Below are 24,575 nucleotides of genomic sequence, written 5' to 3' on the forward strand. Positions count from 1 at the left end.
AACCTGTGTTAAACTTCAAATCGCGGAGTGTACTATGCGTACCATTTCTGCGTCAACGCTATTACGACCAAATTAAGTTAAGTAAACTAGGAAAAATATTGCGTGAATGCTTAAGTACTACGAAAAAACACCGGCCTTGACTTGTTTTTGAAGGGGTGGACTTTTCGTACTCGTGGATGGGCCTAACAAAATGAGGCCCAAGATGGAGTTGGAGATGGGCCCGTTTCTGTCTCCAATTCCAGCCCGTCTCTTATCTCTCTCGTGTCTTCTCCACAAAAGAAAACGACAAAAAAAAAAGTCATTCCAACACAAGCCCACCTAAGCGAGCACGATGCACGGCGGCGCGTCCTTCGCCGCCGCCGGCGAAGACGCCGGCGACGCGGTTCTCCTGGAGATCACCGACGCGTCCTTCATCGCCGGGGAAGCTGACCCCTCGCCTCCACCTCCCGTCTCCGTCGACGACCTCGCCGGCCTAGACCCCCTGCCGTACCCGACCATCTCGGTTCGCGCCGACCGCACCAGGCAAGCCCTCGCCGCGCCCTCTTCTCCGGATTCACCGGCCAACGAGCCGCTTGTGTTCTAATCCCGCGTCGCGCGATTCTGGGCAGGCTAATCGAGAGCTCCTCCTACTTCCGCGCCCTCCTCGGCGGCAGCTTCAGGTCAGTAATCTAGTCGCCCCGACGCGATCGAGCTCTCAATCTCTCAAACCTATCAACAGCAAATCCTAAGTAATTGTCTGACATTTTCCCGCGGCTCCTGTGGGCAGTGAATCTGGGAGGGCGCATGTGCAGATCAGCTGCAACCTCGAGGCGGCCGTGCAAGTCCTCGTCTATCTGTTTGAGCCTTCTGGGAGTTTGACGATTACGCACCACACCTTTCTACCGCTAATGGAGGTATTCAGTCTTGGGTTAGCTTTTTTATGGCTTTGGCGCAGAAGTTGTTGACCGGCATTTGTGTACATAGAAATCACAGCTGCTAATCAATACAATTACTAGTAATTGGTGAGTTAGCTCAATTTGAGTAAACATACCGTGTTTTGGAAATTTTGTGTTATGTGAAATGTGAGCAAAAATGCCATGTATTTGTGTCTCCATGAACTGTTGCTTAACTGGGTTCGAGCTCGAAGGTTCAGATCGTGGTCATTATGCACCGTTATAATTTGAGGCTAGTGCTATTAAGTTTTGGTGTATGGTCAGTGATGCTCAATGGTGGTATTATGAACTTAATATTTGCAGGGTGGCTTGTTTCTGGCCGCTGAGAATCTTCTAACAGAATGTGAAAGGTGGTTCCGCACCATGAGCTCTCAAAGTTCCTCGCTATTGGCCCCATTAGATTTCTTAATTGAGACCTGGTACTTTGCTCAAGAGCATGGTGAGCCATATTTTGTTGCCGCTTTGTTCTAATGGTTTTCTTATACTTTTGCATAACGAAATCTATTCAAAGATCTAATTCTTGTTGACATTTGTATGATTGCAGGGATTAATTATGTTCAAGATATATGCCCAGGATATTTAGCTCAGAATTTTGTAGGTACAACATACTAAGTTGCAATGCTGCCATACCTTTCTGCATACTATCAATTTGTTTCCTAACAATATCTTCCTTCAGTTTGAAAAGTTTATGTGTGACTGATTCTACAAGCAGTTAGTTTTGTTCCACTCATGGTCCTTTCGGAGATTCTAGAACATTAAGGACCTGCAGTCACCATATTTGACTCACATAAACCATGTTTGTAGCCTACAATTGACATTAATATTTCACATTTTCAGATAGGAAAATTCTAGAAACTGTAGGGGCTGGATGAATTTTCATGTGCTCTATTTATGGTTGATGAACCGGTGCATGTTGGCATTTATGAATGATGATTACTGCTTGAATTGAAGAAAAGGGTTTGTCTAGATTCAGAGGAAAAGCTCTCTGATTTTTTACTTTTTATGGAGAAAATAAAGGTATTCTCTTTGTTAGCAGCTCATGCCGTTTATAGCCTTATGGGGTTTTAGACCATATTTTTTCCCCTTCTTGTAATAATTAAATAGACTATGCCTTTCTTATTCAGACACTGCTTTAACCAAGAAAGCTTATGATATTCTATAAAAAAGAAAAAAAAAGTTATGATGTTAAAATGATGAAAGGCCAACTTACCAGTTGAATATATATGCAGTGGGGGCTACCTTTATTTGGCATGAAATGTATTCATGTATAATTTACCACTGGGTGAATCCCATACAGGTGCAGGTTATCTCCAGGAGGTCGTTTGTTAAACTTCCCTATGATTTGTTATATTCTACAATCAAGTGCCCCTTTCTGACCGTGGATAGGTTTGTTTTAATTTTTCAGCGCTTTTCCATAATCAAATCGCTGTGCTTTCATCTCGATGCTAAAATTTGATCTACTGACCTTGTCCAGTGAAAAACAATTATGCGAAGCAATCCTATGCTGGATTACTGAAAATACGCGATGCTGTGAAGAACTACCTCCCAACTCAGTAGATCACCAGCTGTACCTTCTTAATAAAGTACACCTCTCTGTGACCCATCTATACAATGTTACATGACTTATACCATCATATATGTGTTGCCTCCTTGGTTTGTTCATTCACTACATTTATGTATGTTTTCTACCACTTCACTGAATATTTTGGCCACACAGATTTAAGTCTATCTTTCTGTTTAATCCTGTTCTGCAGGTGAGGATATGCCTCTTACCTTTAGAATTTGCAGCAGGTATGATTCCTTGATCATGAGTTTTTAATTGATAATAACATTATGTTATGCGGTTCTCTTGTTTGATCTTTTGCTATGTCAAGACATAATCCATGCTTTTTGATTCATTTTTGTAGGAACAAAGAGAAATTGGGCTGAGTTCGGAAGCAAAGTAGAGAGTAGGATTCTTAATCTGCTCAAGGATAGTTTGCGAACAGTATTGGATGCAATTGCTGATGACAACTTGGAGAGTTACCGTGTTCGAATTACAGAATATTCTAAGGTTTTTATTTTTGCCACCTCTGTTGTAATAATGTTGTTTTGATATGTTTGAATTGTCTAGAATTCTTTTCTTTTTGGTGTTTCTTAAAAATATAATACTTTTTTAGTGACTACATAAATTGGTTGCAACCACTTCATGTATACCTTGTTTGAATGACTACATATTGCTTTTATTTGATCAATTGTTGTAAGAATAGGTAAATTATGCTTTACTTTGTATATAAAAAATCTTCTTATAAAACCTACAAAATATTATAGGCTCAATAACTCTTTTTACATGCTTCGTGTGAAGATATCCTTCTGTTATGACAAAGTGCTATCTTGCATTGTCAAAAGAGATCCTGGTCCTTTCATTGTCTATTGCAGATCATGCACTTCGTTGCACTTCTCACTGATGAAGATTTTGTTTTGCAGAAAATAGTGCTTTCTGGTTGTCCACAAATAACTACTGAAATCTTGTACATATCAGTGCTCCCCCCTGCTAATGTGGGTGCCTCATTGAATAAAAGGTTAGGAAGTTCATGGGCCCAAGTTGATTACCGAAATATCATCCTTTACAATGAGCTGGAGGAGGCTGTTAAAAGCTCATCATTTGGAAATGTGCACATGGTGGATCTCTCAAAATGTCCAAATGTACATTTTAGCACTGCAATTGACTGGTTGAAGTTGGCATTTCCAGAATTGAGGATATTCAGAGCTTCCTTTTGTTTGACACTTCAGTTCGAAGACTTGTTATATCTGCTACTGACTTGTCCATGGATTAATGAAATTGATTTGTCTATTGATACGAGCATTATAGCACAAACGCATTCAGTTATCTCTTCCAGATTTGAAGGACGGGGCGCAGTGAAGCCAAAGCTCACAAGATATTATGCACAAGATCCGCTATGTGATACCACAATGAACTCATATTTCTCAAATATATCAAAATTGATATTGGAAGGCAGAAATGATATTACTGGTTGGAAATATGTTCTGTTCCTACTATTGATTTCTTTATAGTTATGGATTTGGTTATAAGAAATCTTGTAACCATGTATGTGCTTTTTCTTTTTGCGTGTGTGTATGCAGATGTGGACCTGTTGAAGATATCCATTCTGAAGAACTCTCTTTGTTATATAAACATTAAAAATTGCACCCTATTGACAGATGATGGTATTTCTAAATTATTACTCAAGTGTACGAAGATTCATTCAATGGTTCTTTCTTATACTTCTTTTGGAAATCAGTCGATTCAAACTCTATGCAATTCCAATCCTCTGGACAGCATGGATGAGTATAGGCATGTAATGGCATTTAGAATGCAAGAATTGCACCTGGATGGGTGCAAAGGTAAACATGGCTTTTGTTTCATGTCAAAACTTTCTCCACAACTAAGCAGATCATAACTTCCTAGGACAGCAGAAGTGGCATTCTTATTTCTATGTTCTATTAACTTTACGCTCCATTAGCCTAGCATGGGGGAATCTGGGTAATATAAATTTATCTACGTGTACTGTGCAGGTATTGGTTATGCCGCTATGTCTCAGCTAATGAGTAATGTGAATATAACAAACTTCCTATGTTTAAGGGAGACAACACTTACCGATGGCGCTCTCTGCAACTTTGTTGGCTCTTCACTTGAGTTTCTTGATATTTCCGAGACCGTGGTATGGTTTTCTGTTTCAAATTATATGCATATGGTCACCTTTTTATATATCAGAATATCAGATGCTTTTCCTATTCTTTGAACCAAAGTACTTGTGATGCTAAGCAAATATTCTTCAGTTTTGAACTTTATAAGAATCAAACACTGCAATTGACTAGTTGAAGAAATGCTTAGACTGAGACTTGCAGTGAGTTTGCTCAGTTGGAGACTATAGATAAGCAATATTTTCACAATTAACTTAGGTAAGGGTAACACGTACTGGACTATAGATTGCGATTTATCTTTCTGTAGCTTTCAGCGATATGCAATATTGAATTATGGAACAAAGTCTGCAATGTTTTGATGATCACACAAACCAAGCTCTACTTGTCCAACATTGAATAGAAGTATATGATTGAAATGATCTTTCTTATTGTACATTTGAAAAGGGGGCCCATCACATTTTCTACTTTTGTGTCTGCAAAGGACAGAGACAGACTACAGCAGTGCAGTCATGGTTCATGATTACTGTCTTTTATCGTTATGATGCCATAAAAGAACCATTACTATGGTCTGTTTTGATATATATATATATATATAGTCTTTTAAAAGTTTTGTCGCCTCAAAATTGCAGGTTTCCATGGTATCATTAGCACCAGTTATAAGAAGAAATTCTAACTTGAGATGTCTGAAAGCAGCTGGATGCCGTAACTTGCTATTTGAACATGGTGAAGTAGAAGCGATGAGTGGTGGTAATATATACGGAGATTTTCTACAAGAAATAACCAGTACTTGCTGCTTAGAGGATGTTGAAATGGGATGGGCATTTTGCCCTATTCGAGTTACAACCCTTATTCCTTCTTTTAGTAAAGTAAGAAAGATGACTATTGGACTTGGCACAACATTACCAGAGAATATATTGTGTGCTCTTCCTGATATTTGTCCATTCCTAGAGTCTTTGGTTCTTAGGTTTCAGGTGTGCCTCTGGCTCTGCTCTCTACTATTTGTTCAATAATAAAACTAACTGTGCCTTTAATTCTTTTAATAACCGGATGATGTACATACCAGATGATCTCTGACAAAGTTGTAAGAAATCTGTTGGAATCCTCAACGAAGCTTCGGGTGCTTTGCCTGTACTCTTGTCTTGGCAATTTAACTTCATTTAGCTTCCAAATCAAGGCACCGTTGCTAAGAATCTTAAGGCTTGAGTGGATTACTCCATGGATGACAAATGATGACTTGGCAGTTCTTATACAGAACTATAACTTAGTTGAACTTTCACTGTCTGGTTGCAAACTCCTTGACTCCAGTAAGTTCTACTTTCGGATTCAGTATGTGGACCATTCGTGATGCTGTTGGGTTGAGTTTTTTTTGTGATCAACAGACTCTCAAGAGTTAATCTCGTCTGGGTGGCCAAACTTGACTTGTTTACACCTTGAGGTATGCTATAACTACAATTTTTTACATGGGGCATTTGATTAAAAAATTTCTTTATCTTTGCAGTTGTTATTTAAGCCGAAATTTCAAGGTTTCAGTGCTGTTATATCTGTAGCCACCCTCTTAAATAAGTAACTTCTAACAGAACTAAAGGATATATCATGTATTCATGTCCATACTTTATGCATCAGCATGTATGTACTGTATAATCGTAGTTATTTCACTAGTAGATGTTTATATTTATTGATATCATTACGAATATACCTTTTTGTACATTGATTAGGCATTCAATGTATTGAAAACTCAATCTACAGCTGAAATTGTTAACATCCTCCACCCCATCTCTTATGTATAGGCTTGTTTGATTTACAGGAATGTGGTCAGATAACACTTGACGGGGTTTCTTCAATTTTAAACTGTAAAGCTTTGGAAGATCTGTTACTTCGGCACACGGTGAGCATAGAAATGCCGTAGCCATGTAGTTGAGATAATTGATAGTATGATCTAAAAACTCATAAACCTAAATATTTTGTATGCTATTGTGTTTGTGTAACTGTAAATCCTATAAATAAAGCATTTTTAGAACGGGGTATAAATTAAATTAAAGGATGTGTAGCAACTTGTTGCTTTACACAAAGGTTATTAGGTTTATGACTTGTGCTGCTATAGGAATAATCCTTTCACCATGATGTTTCACCTTTATTAATATGCATGCTATTGCAATTCAAACTTGCAGCAAATCCTGCTTCATGCTTTATAGTCATCATGCTTTCTTTTCTTGATTAGAATGATGTGCAGTGACAACGGCATTTCGTGCCATAGTGTTGGCAAGTCACCTTTATAGGTTATCCAACACAAATCGTTATTCACCTTGAGTTTATTTTGACAGGACCATCAATAGATTGCTTGCAGTTATTCTGGTTAAGGTTTAGCATTAGACCATTGTAATATGTTACTACTTAGTGTTTACAGTGGTACCTGATTGGTAAAGAATTACCATTTGTACATATAATTCTGGCGGGGTAGTTTTCTACATCATACATTGTGTAGATTCAGGATGGTGTAAGCAGTAAGCACAGTGCTTGATCTTTCCCTACAAACGGTTAACCCTTGTGCATAGCTCAGTTACTTGAATGAACGTTTAAATGACAAGAAACAAGAATGAACACTGCCACTAAATGATTCAATGTGCAACTATTTCTGCTAACAAGCTTTCGTTGAAGATGTTTAAACTGTATACTGGTTAAGTGGTTTATGAGGCTTGGTCGTTACAGGGCAAAGGAATTGGAAGAACCATCATAACTGATGCCATAACAGAGGTACCTATCTTATCTATTAATTGGTTTTGCTGCCCTTGCAACATTATATAGGTCACATAGGTGCAACTCATTTTGCTGTTTATTTCAGTTACCACTACTAAGAAAGCTAGCTCTGGATCTTTGTGATGCTTCTGAAGAAGGCTACGATAGCCCAAATGTGAGTATATTCCAAAGATTTTGCCAAGTTGGGCGGGTTTATAATAATAATAATAACTCAATAAAGATGCTAATATCTTTACAATTGTTTTGAAGAACCCGGAGGGTAAGATGATGAGGACCATAACGATGAGCAGATGCAAGTCGGTGAGGTCTTGTTTCGAGCTCCACAGGGAAGGATCCTCAAACTCAAAACCAGTGCACAAGGAGACGATTGTGTTGGAATGGAGCAGTAGACAGCTAAGAACCACCATAGTGAAAGAAAGACTCTAATACTGTAATATCTAGCATCGTGTTGTTGTATAATACTTGTATACACATCTCTGTACTGGATGCTTGCGACGTTGTGTGGAACAATACTTGGATCTGTGGCAATGGGCCTGTTTGGGGGAGCTTTAGATTCTGAGAAGTAGCTGTTGATAGCCAGCTTCTGAGAATCTGGAAAAGCTCTGAAACCCAGCTTCTCCAGCTTCTGACTTCTTAGTTCATTTTTCAGATAGATTCTCAGAAGCTGTGGACAGTTTGGGACAAGCTTCTAGCAGAAACAGCTTTTGGGAAAAGCTGCAGCTGGGACAGGCTCCACCAAACAGGGCATCTTGTTTTGTACTATTACAAAAATACGTTGGAATACGTCGGTTTTCTTGTAAACTTGATATTTCACTCTCCTAGTCCCCTCTTCAGTTTAGCTCTAAGGCAAAGAGGACATCACCAACTTTTTTTTTAAAAAAAAAAGAAAAAAAAGAAAAAAATAGCATCCTTACCAGCCCAAAGGCCCAAAGCCCACAACAGAGAAGAGAGTGGGCGACGGGGGCTAGGGCGGCGGCGGCGCGGCGAACGGCGACCAGCGACGGGCGGCGCGCACCTCACCGGAATGGCCCACCTCGGTGCCTCTGCCGCCCCGCTTCCAAGCCCTGACCACGACGCCAGCGAGGAGGCCTCCCACTCTCCGCCGCCGCCGGAGAAGGGGCTGAGGAAGGTGGTGGTGGTGATGGGCGCGACTGGCGCCGGCAAGTCGCGGCTGGCCGTCGACCTCGCGAGCCACTTCGCCGGCGTCGAGGTGGTCAGCGCCGACTCCATGCAGGTCTACGGTGGGCTCGATGTCCTCACCAACAAGGTCCCCCTCCACGAGCAGAAAGGTCTCCTCCCGGGATTCCCAGTTCTTCTTTTGACCAAACCTGCTTCAGATCGAGCTTAACAGCGCTATCTTTGCCGTGTTACCAGGCGTTCCTCACCATCTCCTGAGCGTGATTGATCCCTCTGTGGAGTTCACTTGCCGCGATTTCCGCGATCATGCTGTGCCGGTGAGCCTATGATGTTGCTGCTACGACTTTTAGTGCTCCTAGTGTGCCATGTTTACTGATTAGTTGATGTTTCTTAGTGCTCTGCTCACCAATTATATAAGGTATATTGGTTTACTGATTAATTGCTGTTTCTGAGTGGTCACAGATTATAGAAGGTATATTGGATCGTGGCGGCCTCCCTGTTATTGTTGGTGGTACAAACTTCTACATCCAGGTTGATACTTAAGCGCATGAGGATTCCTGTATATTAGGCTATTTTTCTTCTGAATTAGACTATATCTGATTTTTGTCCTTTTAACACTTATTGTAGGCTCTTGTTAGCCCATTCCTCTTTGATGATATGGCACAGGATATTGAGGGTCTTACTTTAAACGACCACCTAGATGAGATAGGTGAATGATGAAAGCTTAGCACATGTTTCTTGTTGTTAGCATGTTTTGATCAATGGTTGTGTCCAATTAGTGTTTGACTTGTTAAACACTGCTTAACACATGCCAAGCAGGGCTTGATAATGATGATGAAGCCGGTCTGTATGAACATTTGAAGAAGATTGATCCTGTTGCTGCACAAAGGATACACCCGAACAACCATCGAAAAGTAAGGGTGTTGCACAGTTGTGCCCTTAACCTGTTAGGTTTCTTTGGTAGCAATTGGATTTTCCTTGTGGCGTTGCGCCATTTGCCTTATCCGGTTATCCTGTTCTGCATGCTTTTTTGTTGTGTTGACCAGATAAAACGCTACCTTGAGTTGTATGAATCCACAGGTGCCCTACCTAGTGATCTTTTCCAAGGGCAAGCCACAGAGGTGAGAAAAAAATGATTTCCCTTTTAATTAATTTCTTTATTCTGACTTGTTGCTGACTCTATAGTCCATGTGAAATGTGCAAGGACTTTATGCATATTATCATGCACACAACACATTTTTTGCCATACGAGTTGGACCTCATGCGAACTCTAAATGTCCTAATGAGGTCATTTGTTGTCAGGACAGAAGTGGGGTCGACCTAGGAACTCCAGATTTGACTGTTGTTTCTTGTGGTTAGATGCTGATCTTCATGTTCTGGATCGTTATGTCAATGAAAGGGTCGACTGCATGATTGATGATGGCCTGCTAGATGAAGTGTGTAACATATATGATCGAGAGGCCACTTATACCCAAGGGCTGCGGCAGGCCATTGGTGTTCGTGAATTTGATGAGTTTTTCAGATTTTATTTTGCAAGGAAGGAAACCGGTGAGATAAAGATGGATTCCTGTACAACTATGGCAGGTCTCCATGATGATAACCTGAAGGGCTTATTGGATGAAGCAGTCTCACAACTAAAAGCAAACACTCGGAGACTTGTTCGACGTCAAGTAATCTCGACACTTTTTTAAGTAAATAATTGAAAATTGCATTTTGTGTGTTTTATATTCTTGCCTTTCTTCAGAAACGAAGGCTGCATCGGTTGAATAAATATTTTGAGTGGAACTTGCATCATATTGATGCAACAGAAGCTTTCTATGGTAATGATATGTGCATTTCATGTTATAGTTCAAAGCCAAAAGATTTCATGTCTTACGAAATCTAATGTGTTTGCTTAACATGTCATGCATATTTCTAGGTGCCACTGCTGACTCATGGAACATGAAAATTGTGAAACCTTGCGTGGATATTGTTAGAGATTTCTTGTCTGATGATGCAATTTTGGCAAGCAGAGATGGTTCTAGTGTAACTGGAAGCCCTAGGATGTCTTCAAGAGAGTTGTGGACTCAATATGTTTGTGAGGTAATTGGGAGGCTTTTCTTATTCTTACCAAAAAGAATGTTGATAACTGTATCGTCATTTGTGCGTTTTGCCACATTTTTTGTTAGTGGGACAGCAATCAATCTGATGAAACTTTCTTGCCTTTCCTGCTCCTATTTTACAGGCCTGTGATAACCGGGTACTTCGGGGAACGCATGAGTGGGAGCAACACAAGCAAGGCCGATGCCACCGTAAAAGAGTACAACGTTTGAAGCAGAAGGCTAGTACAGTGATATCATTATAGGCAATTAGCACTGTTTGCACTCTCGGTGTTCATGAACCTTTCTTCATTCTCTGCAACTGTCCCCATGCATCCTGTTTGTCAAATTGGCTGAAGACTACACCATTCAGAAGGTAGCAAGCAGCAGATATATTTGTTAATAGTACCTTGCTAGATTCTTGTGCCAGTTCCAAACATCCAATGCAGAGAATACCAACTCTACAGATTGGTCAGCACAAGCACGTCCGATTGAGCAGCATCTACACTGATGACCAGTTGGAGTTTCTCCAATCTGCTGATCATTTCTAGACTAGTTTTCCCATTAAGGACACCATAAATTGGGTAGGCGGTCCAGCTTGTTAGCAAAGTGGTGATAGTGATTAGCAATTAAGCATGACATTGACCCATCGAATATTTGCATATCTTGGTCTTCCAGATTGCATGATTTTTCCTTCATATGTGACTGGAAACAGTGGGGCCATGCTAGGTTACATAAATTCCTGGGCGTGATACACTGCGAATAGTAGCTATCATGTTTACTACTGTCGTGTTGAGACTACTGTACAGTAGCTCGTATGCATTTCTCGTATGTTTGTGCATAAGTGAGGGGTCGATGAGAGTGACTTACTAGACTTTTCTCATCCTAAATTCCTAATAACTAGAAAAGATGACCGAAATTGGGAAGGCGACTTGTGCCTCTTTTGGAATGATCGAAATATAGAGGAACTTTCATGTTGACCTGATTCTTACGAAAATCATGTAAAACTCGTGTTCGTTGTCAAAAGGCCCAATTTCATCTCAGATGAGCATAAGTATACCATATTAATGCTTCAAAATGGTTAATGCTAGCTCGTTTTTACTGCACAACTAATGCTCGATGTCCAAATATACTTGGGTTATTATTATTTTTTTGAAGGATTTTTCATGTGAGTCTCGCCGAGGTCCACTAACCGGTACACAGGCGCCGACCTCTGGCACATTATTTTACACGAGAAATTTAAGGTAGGCATGAAATCATCAGTCGCACGGATGCAAACGTGACGACATCATCAGAAACAATATACTGCTGCGCCGATTTAAACTACACTTAAATTAAATAATTCTATTAGTGGTACGAGAGTAGTACTACTCCTGTATGTAGAATAGATGTGCACTGGCGCACGTGTTTCATCCCTCTAATTCTGAATCCCCACGTGACGATCGAGCTTAAAGCCGAACTGGGCGGGGCGGGGGGACAAAGCGGGTCCCCCAGCCGCTGTCTCCAGTTCACACCCACAACCCGAAGTCGATCGCTCGTGTTCGTGTCCGCCTCGACGGCGAACTCGACGGGTCCCGACCCGCAAACCCAACACCCACACCTACTTATACCCACCTCCACTAATCCCTCCTCTCATCGCACCACCACGCCACTGAGCTCAAGCTAAGCTAAGTGCTAACCTAGGTGTTCGACCATGGACACCGAGGACACGTCGTCGGCTTCGTCCTCGTCGGTGTCGCCGCCGTCGTCGCCGGGCGGCGGGCACCACCACCGGCTGCCGCCGAAGCGGCGGGCGGGGCGGAAGAAGTTCCGGGAGACGCGGCACCCGGTGTACCGCGGCGTGCGCGCGCGGGCGGGGGGGAGCAGGTGGGTGTGCGAGGTGCGCGAGCCGCAGGCGCAGGCGCGCATCTGGCTCGGCACCTACCCGACGCCGGAGATGGCGGCGCGCGCGCACGACGTCGCGGCCATCGCCCTCCGCGGCGAGCGCGGCGCCGAGCTCAACTTCCCGGACTCCCCCTCCACGCTCCCGCGCGCGCGCACGGCGTCGCCCGAGGACATCCGCCTCGCCGCCGCGCAGGCCGCCGAGCTGTACCGCCGCCCGCCGCCGCCGCTGGCATTGCCGGAGGATCCGCAGGAAGGCACGAGCGGCGGCGGCGCCACCGCCACCTCGGGGCGTCCGGCGGCCGTGTTCGTGGACGAGGACGCCATCTTCGACATGCCGGGGCTGATCGACGACATGGCGAGGGGGATGATGCTGACGCCGCCGGCGATTGGGAGATCTCTCGACGACTGGGCCGCCATCGACGACGACGATGACCATTACCACATGGACTACAAGCTATGGATGGACTGACATGTATACACACATATCGTTCGAGTATATATGCTTACAGATATAGATAATACTCCATCAGTTCCTACTAAATACGGAGTATATATTTTTAGATAAAGGATTTATATAAAACCCGGCTTCTACATCCCGAAGAATGTACACAGCCAATCCTACTAAATATATATAAGCACCTCTTGTTTGTTTAGAAAAAATGAGATTAAGGGAAAATATTCTCTTTTTGCTGTCTCACGATCAAATTTTGAATTTTGATGAATTACTGGATCATCCTAAGCATATTAATATATTAACTAAAAAATACTTGCATCCCTGTGCATTGAAATTGGTGTCACACGAGTAATAAACACAAAACCATCCATTTTGGTTTTACATTTGTTTTATTTGAAAAAAATGTTTGTCGAAATGTTTATATTGTTACAAAATTAAAATCCTAAAAATACTTTGACAGTAGATGGATAGCAAAGGTATCCACACATACACACATAAAGTTCAGACAAGCGTCAGCCTTAGCTAGCTAGGGAAAAGAGTAAAAAAGGGAAACAAAATATTTTCTCAATAGACAAAAGTGTGAATCAATTAATTTGCAGATATTTGGCTAATAACTTTTTGAATATCTTGAGTGGACATCCTCTAATTATCATTATATACCCTAAATACCATATAATTAGTTTCAAATCAAAATTTTCTCCAAACATGTGGCACTTTTTATATAACGTACATATATATAATATCTATGATCAAGGGGTGAACTCATAAATTTGTTGCACCCGTGACATATATAGTACTGTACATGTACACTGATCGTGCTTAAGAGACATATATGCATGGTGTCATCTTCTATCGAGAAACAATCTAACACACAGTAGGTCGTTTAGCCAAAAAACTTTTGGCCAATCTAACCTCAAAGTAACACGGTCAATCTGCACCTTAGAGCAAGTTTAATAGTATAGCCAAATGTTAACTCCAAATCATCTATAGCTAATCTAATAGCCCATTCATACAATAGTTACTTATAAAAATATACTCCCTCCGTTTCAAAATGTTTGACACCGTTGATTTTTTAGTACGTGTTTCACCATTCGTTTTATTCAAAAAATTTAAGTAATTATTTATTCTTTTCATATCATTTGATTCATTGTTAAATATAGTTTCATGTACACATATAGTTTTACATATTTCACAATTTTTTTTAAATAAGACGAACGGTCGAACATGTGCTAAAAAGTCAGCGGTGTCAAACATTTTGAAATGGAGGGAGTACTACAGTATTAATACCTGGCCGGTCCCATCTCTCATATACACAGAACGTCTTGTAGTTCGTGTTGCAGCTGGCTATAAATCTGTAGCCTAGGGGTGCAAGTGGGTCAACCGCGAACCCACTTATAGATCAAAATAAACGAGCTTGCGGGTTAGTTTAGCCTATAAATGGGTTTTCGCGGGTAGCCACTTGCACCCTTACTATAGTCCTCTTTCTTTTCTCTCCTCTTTTCTTCTCAATATGGTTATAGCGGCTTATAGCCTGCTATTGTACTTGCTCTTACAATCCCCACAAATTCTTAAGTCTCTAAACTCAAAGTTACACACATAAAGCTGAGCCAAGAGGACCGGCACGCAACTCGGGCAGCCGCCTAAGCTCACTGGTGGGCTACAATACTATAGATTGATCATACTATATATTATTTTCTTCAAAGGAGAAATAAATAATAGTACGATCGATATGACTACTAAGTAGATCGGTCGTACTATTAGTTTCTGATATGCATGAATATCATTACTTAAGGAAGAACTTTTAACCTTACATTTACTTTTTAGGCTTAGAGACAGAGACATACATTATCTTAATTATGGATCGACACTTTGTAACCACTAGATTAATGTGCATATTTATCTAAAAAAATATGTTATATGCAAAATATGCATATAACTTTGTAAATATTTTAAAGTTTTAATATGGTGCGGTGGCCGGCCTCCTCTATTGTTTTCAGTTTTCAGGTAAAGAAACATGTTTTTGCCATGGGTTCTTCAAAGTTTTCAGGTCCATCACTGGCACTGCTTGCACACCAGGAGAAAAAAGAGTTAACTAGCTAGCATATATATATATATATATATATATATATATATATATATATATATCAGTAGTAATTTCTCGAGAGATTAATTTGTGTGTTTACTAATGCACATAAAATTTGAGAGATGTTTCCTCAAAAACATGCAGATCGATGAAATTATATCTGACAATTGATTAATTTGACAACAAGATCGAGATAACAAGATTGATTAATTTAACTAAATACGGGTCGATCGACTGCTAATTAATTAAACTGAGTAGAGCTAGCTAGTTTTGTTGGCATATGCGATATAATGAAGTAGCTCGATCGATCTCCGGCGCCGCACAAATTAACTACCAACCTGAACTTTATAGTAAATGACCTAATGACAACGCCGGCAAGAACGCACATATTATACATGTATCGCATAAATAATAATAAACAACACGTGTTGAGGATTTACAAAAGGGTAGCACACGGTGAACACTATATATATATATATTAATCATGTATGAAACGTACGTCTGTGAGACCTACTTGCTCTTTTCATTCCTACCTTTAATTTCTTACTTCTCACGACGCTAATTAAACATCATATATAGAGTTTATCTCCTAACGCAGTCAAATACACACACACGTGTTTGTGACTGTGTGTGTGATATTTAACTACACATGTAGATGTAGTCACATAAAACACATCAATTTTTTTTTTGCTGTGTACATATATTTTGAATGTAGAGGTCGGGTTATTTTAATCCATTTTATAAAAAATAAACACATCATTTTGGTCTTCTTATAGTATGTTATAAGTCAAATTTTAAATTTTAAACATTGATCTGCTTTCAGATATATATATTTGGATTGGAGGCATGAAAAACCATATGCATAAATTTGTCTCGAGAATTATCTTGGTGATAACATAATTGTTTTCAAATATAATTTTGTATGCCCTCATTACAAAATATAATTATTCTAGTTATGTGTATATAGTAGTGGTGAGAATCGTATCTTGAAGACCATGCAAATGTCTGAAAATAACATACTTTCGTAATTGGGCGGAGTATATATGCAGCTTGATGCCTTGATATCAATATATATATGCTGGGGATTAAGTTGCTATCAACTAGTCCATCAAAGGGTTAGAACTTTTCCTACATTTCAAATACATATATAAATTAAATAACTATAGTGAAAAGAACAAAATATTTATTCCTTTTGAAATGCTGTAACCCCGGCCCTCTAGGGCAATGGGTGCAGGTTATACATGATAGGGAGTAGTACTATATTGTATACTTACGGTACTGAACCATTTATATATATGGTTTTGTTTGGCATGACTGCAATTACAACTGAATTTTTTTATAGAAAATAGATTTTATAGACTAAATTAAAGTGTTTTAATCTTCTTCTTTTTTTCTTAAGTGTACATAAAATGTCTCATCCAGATATCCTTAATTTACCAGCATATATAGCTCGACCTTTAAGAATTTCTATAGCTCTAAATTAAATTATACATTAATGGAGCTGAAGTTTTGACCAGCATAAATTTCGATAGATGGCTCCTGCGAGCTAGAGGATCCTACTCTGATCGAACCGCCTGCTCCCAATAATTAAGTTCAAATTAATATTGGTCGGCAGTCGGCACAACAGCACTATTCAAGCCTAACTATATATTATTAGACAGTCGTATATATCAGCCCGAAAAACCAAAGTTCTGCAGATATTCTTTTTAGAACATAAGGGTCCCAACAAACTGTTCCTGTCGGAAAATGATGTGCATGCGTCGAGTCCGCTTGCTAGCTAATTCTATATGTATCAGACAATATATATGTCACATCAATCACTAACAAACTTGCTCATACTCTATATAGCAAAGCATATATGCTTAAAAAGTAGAAGAAATCACTTGATTACCATTATTGGCAGCATAACTCACGAGTAGTGGTTAATAAAATATAAAACTTAAGGTGATTTTGCTTCATTACTTGATTACCATTATTGGCAGCATATATAACTCACGAGTAAATAGCTAGGTGGTTAATAAAATATAAAAATTAAGGTGATTTTGCTTTTTTTTTTGTGCAGATTATTACTGACACACAGGCTTGTAGATTCTCCACTAGCTAGTTGGTCGGTGTAGTTTTAATTAATTAAGCATAAATCATGCAATCAAGAAGAGTACCACACTATGTGAAGGGAGTTGGATTTTAAGCACTTAAGAGAGATATGTTTTACATGTTACTCGCTATAAGATGTCACAGTTTCACACGTTTGATAACACTAAAACAATATTTGTCTACCGCCCCCACAAAATTAAAGTCCTAATAACTAAGGTCTAAATTTGATGGGCACAACCAAAAACATACTTTCAACATAATACGCGAAATTCTTATGTACACATGGCGGCACATGTGGAAGGAAAGAAACCACAACACAAATATTCCAAAAAAGGTGTAGTTGCACTATATATTTATATATGTTTGTATTTGTTTCCTTTCTTAATGTGTAAATTGAGTTTACGCTAGCTTGAAATTATGTCACTTGATCTTTTATAATTTTTCAGAAAGTACATTAGCGGTGGCATTGGAAAAGTAGGATCGATGGTTTTCCCATGTTATGCACATGGTGCACAGTAGACTAGCATATCTCATTGCAAGGACTTGATGTACATGTAAGACCAAACACCAATAGTTTCATCACTTTCAACATATATCTCTATCATGCATTGTGTTAGCACTGTGTGGAGTCAGCTGTTTATTTACATATACACACACACATTTGTCTATAAATATATATGGACAACATATATGTGTTGGAAATGTTCCAGATTTCCTTTTGACATGTACCATGCAAAAGGAGAATTTTGGATTTTGGTGTGCCGGGCCGTAACTAGCTAGCTAGCAAACTTGGTCTAGTCGATTCATCAGGTAGAAAAAGTGATCGAATCGAACGGCAAATGTGTATAGACAAAGAGAAGAGAACAATCAAAAGCAAGCGAGAGCAATCAAAATATGAGGGCAGCGAGGTTGTTCACCCAACTAGCTCCGACAAGGAAAGGAATAGTACCATCATATCGGTCGTCGATTTCACTGTCGCGATGGATTACTGTGTATCACCATCGGTCGTCGTCGCTGTCACACAAACGGGAAAAGGTGAAGGCAACAAACGTGCATTTTTGCGATGCGTTATACTCCATATGCCTGCACGTGTGGCTCTGCGCGCTTTAATTTCTGGGACGGATCGAGCTAGCTCCGCCCACCAATTGTACGTTTATATATCCCCATCAATTGAATCCAATTGATTGCTTTAATTTCCGCATTTCCATCGGTCACTGCATGCACGTTCGTCACACATATATGCTGTATGTACATAATTTAATTCTCAGTCCGGTATTTTTAATCTATGATGTTGTTTATTTTTAAATATATTTTAAATGTTTATAGTATTAAAAATCTGCCTATACATCATGTGACAGATTTTTTAGCCTCCTATCATGCAGATTTCTTTATCCTTTGGATCAACATCTAACGGATGATATTAATATACACAAACAAAATAAAAAAAACAAACGGGCCACATGGATAATCTGAAACTCATGTGGGCTCAAATGGGCTCAAGTAGATTTCAGACTTACATCGTAAATACACTAAAATTACAAATGTAATTTTCAGACTTACATCGTAAATACACTAAAATTACATATGTAATTATAGTGTAAGTATGATGTAATTAGTACGCGTGGGATCATACGATATTTTGTGAGCGAATTTCACGTTAAATAAGGGTAAAAAGAGTAACAGAAGGGTCTTATGGCCACATAAAGCCCAAAGGAGCCCAGTAATCCACAGACGGAACAAACTAGATGATACTAATATAGGATTGCACCAATCTCAAAGAAAGATCAACGGCCTAAAAAGTGAATGATTCATTTATAAAAAATCTGTCAACAGAACATATAGCCTTCCCGTTAAAAATATGTAGTTATTATTTATTCTATTTGTGGCTCTGCACACTCTTTGACGGATTGAGCTCCGCCCACCAATTGTGTACGTATATATCCCCATCAATTGGATCCAATTGATTGCTTTAATTTCCGCATTTTCATTGGTCACTTCATGCACGTTCGTCACACATATGTTGTATGTACACAATTTAATTCCCCGTCTGGTATTTTTAAATATATGACGTTGTTAATTTTTAAATATATTTTAAACGTTTATAATATTAAAAATATGTAGTTATTATTTATTTCACTGTTACTTGATTAAACATATATATCTTATATTTTTGTGCTTGCAAAAAAAACTAACAATGAATGGCAAACAAATGTCAAAAAATGAACAGTGTGCAGCATATATTAAAGACATGAGGGAACATACTTGGGTTTTAAAAAATTATATTAATTTATTTTTTATAATTTTAAGTTAATATTTAATTAATCATATGTTAATGACATGTTTCGTATGTTAACGACATGTTTCGTTTTCTGTGTCGGAATGATTAATTTCTAACCTACCGTACCGAACATAACCTACATAGTTATATATGATTGGCCAGAAAATTTTCTCGTGGACGTTGATTATTCGTAGGGATTCGATTTGGACAGCCCCACACAGCAGGCGACATTTATTACAACAGGTCAGGTCAATGGACGCCTACAAAAATCGTTGTTTCCATCTATAGGTGTCATACATGCAGCAAAGTCGGTTGCATCAAGGACTACAATGTTTTAGGACCATTACCGTCATTTAGCTGGTTTGCCCGAGTGGTTAAGGGGGAAGACTTAAGATCTTCTGCACAGAAGTGCGCGTGGGTTCGAACCCCACAGCCAGCATTTTATTTTTTTTAAAATGATTTGCAATTCAGATTATTTGCCTTTTCAAAATTTTCTTCATAACATAATTTTTATTGCTTTTTTTTTTCAAAATGATTTGCAATTCAGATTATTTGCTTTATTGTTTTTTTTCAAATCTATTTTTTTAAAATGATTTGCAATTCAGATTATTTGCCTTTTCAAAATTTTCTTCATAACATAATTTTTATTGCTTTTTTTTTCAAAATGATTTGCAATTCAGATTATTTGCTTTATTGTTTTTTTTCAAATCTATTTTTTTAAAATGATTTGCAATTCAGATTATTTGCCTTTTCAAAATTTTCTTCATAACATAATTTTTATTGCTTTTTTTCAAAATGATTTGCAATTCAGATTATTTGCTTTATTGTTTTTTTTCAAAATGATTTGCAATTCAGATTATTTGCTTTTTCAAAATTTTCTTCAAAACTTCATATTCAAGTCAATGCTCGTGATGTTGTATAGTTTTTTTTTAAATGATTTGCAATTCAGATTATTTGCTTTTTCAAAATTTTCTTCAAAACTTCTTATTCAACTAAATGCGCGTAATATCGTACAGTTTTTAAGTATTGCTCGTGATGTTCTATAAATATTTGGACAAACACAAAGGTTTTGCTCAACATTTGCAATTCAGATTATTTGGTTTTTCAAAATTTTCTTCAAAACTTCATATTCAAGTAAATGCTCATGATGCTGTACAGTTATTATTATTATTTTTTGGAATGATTTTGTAGCGCCCGTTCCGTCTTGGCGCCTAGCGGGAAAACTAGCTCTTAAAAATCCTATTTGCGAAATCCGTTTCTTTGCTTGTTGTCTAGTGCCCGTGCCATCTCGGGTCTCAAATCCCCGATCCATCGTCGAGTTCAATCCCGAATCCAAATCATTCCCAAATCAAATCCCTCCGCAAAAGTCTATTTTGCCTCCCTCGGGTTCGATGGGCCGAATCCCTCTCGGCCCATCTCCCCCCTCCCTCCCCGGCTCTCTCTCTCTCTCTCTCTCTCTCCCTCTCCCCCGCTCTGCCCGAGCGCTGCTCGCGCGAGCGCGCGAGCCGCGCCGAGCCCTCCCTCCTGCCCCGCTGCCATTCCCGCCGACGCCGCCAAATCGTCGCCGTGCGCCGTTGCTTCCCGCGCGCGCGCGCCGTGGTGGCCGACCGCCTGGTCGCCGCCGCCGTCAGCCTCTGCCGCGCCTGCCGCCCGTGTCGCCGCTCCGCTCCAAGCCGCCTCCGCCGTCATCGCCGTCGTCATCGACTCGGCCCCGCCACTCCCCGCGCGTGCCTCCAAAGGACGGAGGCAGAGCCCCCCCCCCCGCGCCGCGTCGCCCCCGCTCCCTCCTCCTTTTCCCGAAGAGGCAAGGGACAAGCTCCCTTTCCCCCTTCCTTTTTCTTTCTTTCTCTTCCTCCGCCGGCGTCATTCCCCTCCTCCCTATCACCGATTTGGCCGCTAGCCGGAGCGCCAGCTCGCTGGCTTGACCGTCCAATGTCGGTTCCCCTCCCCCAAACCGACATCGCCACCCTATAAACCCAGGCGCCCTCCCTCCTTTTTTTTTTCCTCCCAATCTTCCCCGTTTTCCGCCCGCGCCATTGCCGTCCCTCTCGCCGACCGCCGCCGACGCGTGTGCCGGAGGAGCCGGCACGAGCAAGGACGCGGAAGGGGACTCCGGGCGCGCCCTCTTCTTCCTCTTCCCCGGCCCGAGGCCGGAGAGATCGCTCCCGTGCCGTCGGCCTCTCGTCACCGCGCCCTTCCCCGCACGGTAGTGTCGCCCTCCGTTCTCCCTCCTCGTTCCATCTCCTCCCCTTAGACTCGGGTAGTAGCACGAGTAGCCACCCCGTAGCTAGCTGGCGCCGCCCCGACCGTTGCCGCCGCCCGCCGTGTGCTCGCCGCCCGAGCTCGGAAGCGCCGCTCGTCGCCGGCCTCGCTCGGCGTAGCTCCGCCCAATCCGACGCTAGCAACGGATTCCCGTAGCCGCGTAGATGCTCTCACCGCCGGGAATCGACCCCTCGTGACCTCATCGCCGTTTCCCCCTTCTCCTGCCGCCGGTTGCCGCCGCCGCAATCCGCCGCCGTCGAGCATCCCCCCGGCGAATCCGAGCCGTTGGCTCGTCTCCTCTCGTCCCGTGCAACCTCCCGGTGTGCTCGCTTTCGCCTGTATCGCCGTGGTTCGCTCCGCCGCTCGCCGCCGCCGCCCGCCGTCCGTTTCGGCCGACGTCGTCGTCTACCTCCCGCCGGCCCGCGTGGCAGCCACGTAGGCGCCACGTCGGCGCCACCTCGGCCGCGACCGGGTCAAGCAGACCCCGGTCCGCCGCTTCCCTCCGCCCCCTCGCGCGCGCGGTCCACCGCGAGCCGTGAGGCTGCGCGTGGGCCCGCCGCACCGCGCCCTCCGCGAACCGCGCGCATGCGCCGCGCCCCCCTCCCCAAACCCTAGCACGCCCGCGTGCACCTCGCTCACGGTGAGCCGAGCCGCCGACAAGCGGATCCCACTCGGGACCACGCGAGGATGGACCCGGCCCACCGGCTCTCTCTCTCCCCTCCCCGCCCGCGCGCGCCTTGGGCCGCCCTCTCGGGCCGGCCGGCCCATTAAGCTCGGCCGAGCCGCCCCTTTCTCTCGGGCCGCGCCCTAGCCGCCCGAGGGAAGTCTAATTTCCCTCCCTCTTTCTTTTTCTTTTCTTTTCTTTTTCAAAAAGGGTTTAAATAAATCCTTTTCCTTTAGACAAAAATCCAATAATCTTAGAAATTCAATATCTTCCCAACCGTAAGTCCGTTTGACTCCTTTCAACTTCCAAAATTCCTCAAATCTCGAGATCTATCTAATGGCACGCTTAGAGGTCAATAATAGGGCTTTATTTTCGCCGTTTGTTGAGTTGTCCCGTTTCGCGTGTAGTTTCGGAGCCCGAAGACCCGCAGTGCGAGGATTTCGAGGATCAAGCTCAAGATCTCGAGCAAGGCAAGCCACCTTTGAACATCTTGAGCCTATATTTGAACTTAATTAATTTGCTTGCAAAATATTATGCATTGATAGGATTGCACTTAATCTGTTTGCCCCGTCTGCAAGGCAGACCGGTGGGTCTACCCAACTTGTTGCATCTGATCCTTCCACTGTTAATTGTTATACCATGTTCCCTTGTAACCACCTAGTTGCGCCTCGATATTTGTGCACTCTGTGCGAGTATCGACGGTCGCCTTCAAACTTAAAATCTGAGTAAGTTCTTGGGTAAAACTTGGGTTTTTACAAAAGACTTGGAAAACCCGACACCTGGGTCGGTGCTTGCGAACTAAATGAATTTCCAAAACCGCGGACCGGGGAACGTACCGGGAGTACGGTTTCCCGCTCTTGCACTTAAGGACCGTTTCCTTGGAATTTCATCCGAACATAAGACAAGTACGACCACATGGGTGGAATGGGACACCCCTGGCTGAGTAATTAGCTAATCGGGGGAGCCTTGATGCCAAGAGACATGTGGATTCGCCGGGGTGGTGTCGGGGAGGACCCCTGGGCTTCCTGGCACAGTATGGTCTGGGACCTAATCTGGTGTTGGTCTGGGACCCCTCTCGTTGGCATATGGTGAACCTGTGTCGGCTTTCGAAATGCCTTGTCATGAAAGCCTTAAGGTCTCTAGTCGTGGCCGTTCTGCACGGGCTGGATGATCCGGGTTAGTAATGTCGTGTGGGTAAAGTGTACCCCCTCTGCAGAGGTTATTAAACTGTCCGAACAGCCGTGCCCACGGTCATGGGCGGATGTGAGGTGATTCCTAGCGTAGTTTTGTTTGACTACTGCCTTGTGAAATTTTGCTGTTGTGAAATGGGTTTGATGTTTGGAAAATCTGCGGCTGATGGGACCAGCCAGGCCCGGGTGGCCGTTTGAAAGCTATTGGCCGGGTGCCAATCTTGATCAATTCAAAAGACTGATACATTGCACAAACTCCGACCGGACGAGACGCACTTTCTCATCCGTGTCGTTTGAGAAGCACTCACTTAGTTGTTTCAGGAAAGAGTTCAAATAAAATCAATTGCAAAAACAACAGCCCTTCTTTGAAGCCTGCATTAAACACTTATTTCCCATGGCTTGCTGAGTACTCTCGTACTCACCCTTGCTCCATATAAATAATTCCCCCCCCCCCCAGTTGCTGAAGAAGATGAAGCGGATCCCGCTGACGAGGAGTTCCTTCAGGAGCAAGCCGGCTACGATGAGTTTTAGGGTTTCGGCCTAGTTCCCAAGTCGCGCCTGTGATGTGTGGTCCAAGTCTTGGCTTCCGCGTTCCTTTTGTAATGCAGTTGTGAGCTCGGGATCTGTCCGCAGCCCAATATGACTGTACCCCTACTCTATAATAAAGAGACCTCTGTTGCTGTGATATTCTGTCTTCCTGTTATACCAGCACTGTTTCCTAGGACTGGTATCAATTAACAGGTTAATTTGGAGCGTCACGGGCTAGTTCCGCTCGGGACTAGTTCGGGGCGTGACAGATTTGCAATTCAGATTATTTGCTTTTTCAAAATTTTCTTCAAAACTTTATATTCAAGTAAATGCTCGTGATGTTGTACAGTTTTTTCAAGTACTGCTCCTAATGTTCTATAAAGATTTGGACAAAACACAAAGGTTTTGCTCAACATGTCCAAACTTAACGAGTATTAGCCTTGGGAGCAAAAATCATAAATATTAATCTTAGGACAATAAGTTTTGTTATTTCTGCCCATCGTCGTATAATTTCACTAGTTATAGCATAACACCAAAATTAACGCGTACTATC

At 41.8% G+C, this 24,575-nt stretch overlaps 2 protein-coding genes and 1 non-coding gene across 3 annotated transcripts; all 3 read left to right on the forward strand.

Annotated features, from left to right (window-relative positions):
- Positions 1 to 297: 297 nt before the first annotated feature.
- On the forward strand, positions 298 to 11,269 carry LOC127775954 (BTB/POZ domain-containing protein FBL11). The gene is given in 29 exon segments (XM_052302276.1): positions 298 to 522; positions 609 to 659; positions 767 to 893; positions 1,236 to 1,371; positions 1,477 to 1,526; positions 2,230 to 2,318; positions 2,407 to 2,515; positions 2,687 to 2,723; positions 2,840 to 2,985; positions 3,399 to 3,945; positions 4,056 to 4,316; positions 4,488 to 4,633; positions 5,246 to 5,587; positions 5,680 to 5,920; positions 5,996 to 6,051; positions 6,421 to 6,501; positions 7,323 to 7,367; positions 7,456 to 7,524; positions 7,620 to 7,800; positions 8,288 to 8,659; positions 8,745 to 8,824; positions 8,970 to 9,038; positions 9,135 to 9,216; positions 9,327 to 9,421; positions 9,554 to 9,628; positions 9,815 to 10,177; positions 10,252 to 10,327; positions 10,426 to 10,589; positions 10,732 to 11,269. Coding segments are annotated over 29 exon segments (4,401 nt in total). The 5' UTR covers positions 298 to 331; the 3' UTR covers positions 10,852 to 11,269.
- Positions 11,270 to 12,278: 1,009 nt separating this feature from the next.
- LOC127760448 (dehydration-responsive element-binding protein 1F) lies at positions 12,279 to 13,155 on the forward strand. Its single transcript, XM_052284712.1, has one exon. The coding sequence runs from the start codon at positions 12,279 to 12,281 to the stop codon at positions 12,936 to 12,938; it is 660 nt and encodes a 219-aa protein (XP_052140672.1). The 3' UTR covers positions 12,939 to 13,155.
- Positions 13,156 to 19,734: 6,579 nt separating this feature from the next.
- TRNAL-UAA (transfer RNA leucine (anticodon UAA)) lies at positions 19,735 to 19,817 on the forward strand. The gene has a single exon. It is a non-coding gene; the product is annotated as a tRNA-Leu (tRNA).
- The last annotated feature ends 4,758 nt before the right edge of the window (positions 19,818 to 24,575 follow it).

The sequence above is a fragment of the Oryza glaberrima genome, chromosome 1 (genome assembly GCF_000147395.1).
Source record: "Oryza glaberrima chromosome 1, OglaRS2, whole genome shotgun sequence".
NCBI classification, from domain to species: domain Eukaryota; kingdom Viridiplantae; phylum Streptophyta; class Magnoliopsida; order Poales; family Poaceae; genus Oryza; species Oryza glaberrima.

Excerpts from the sequence above, each read along its gene's own strand:
- LOC127760448 (XM_052284712.1), top strand. The coding sequence starts at position 12,279 with ATGGACACCGAGGACACGTCGTCGGCTTCGTCCTCGTCGGTGTCGCCG.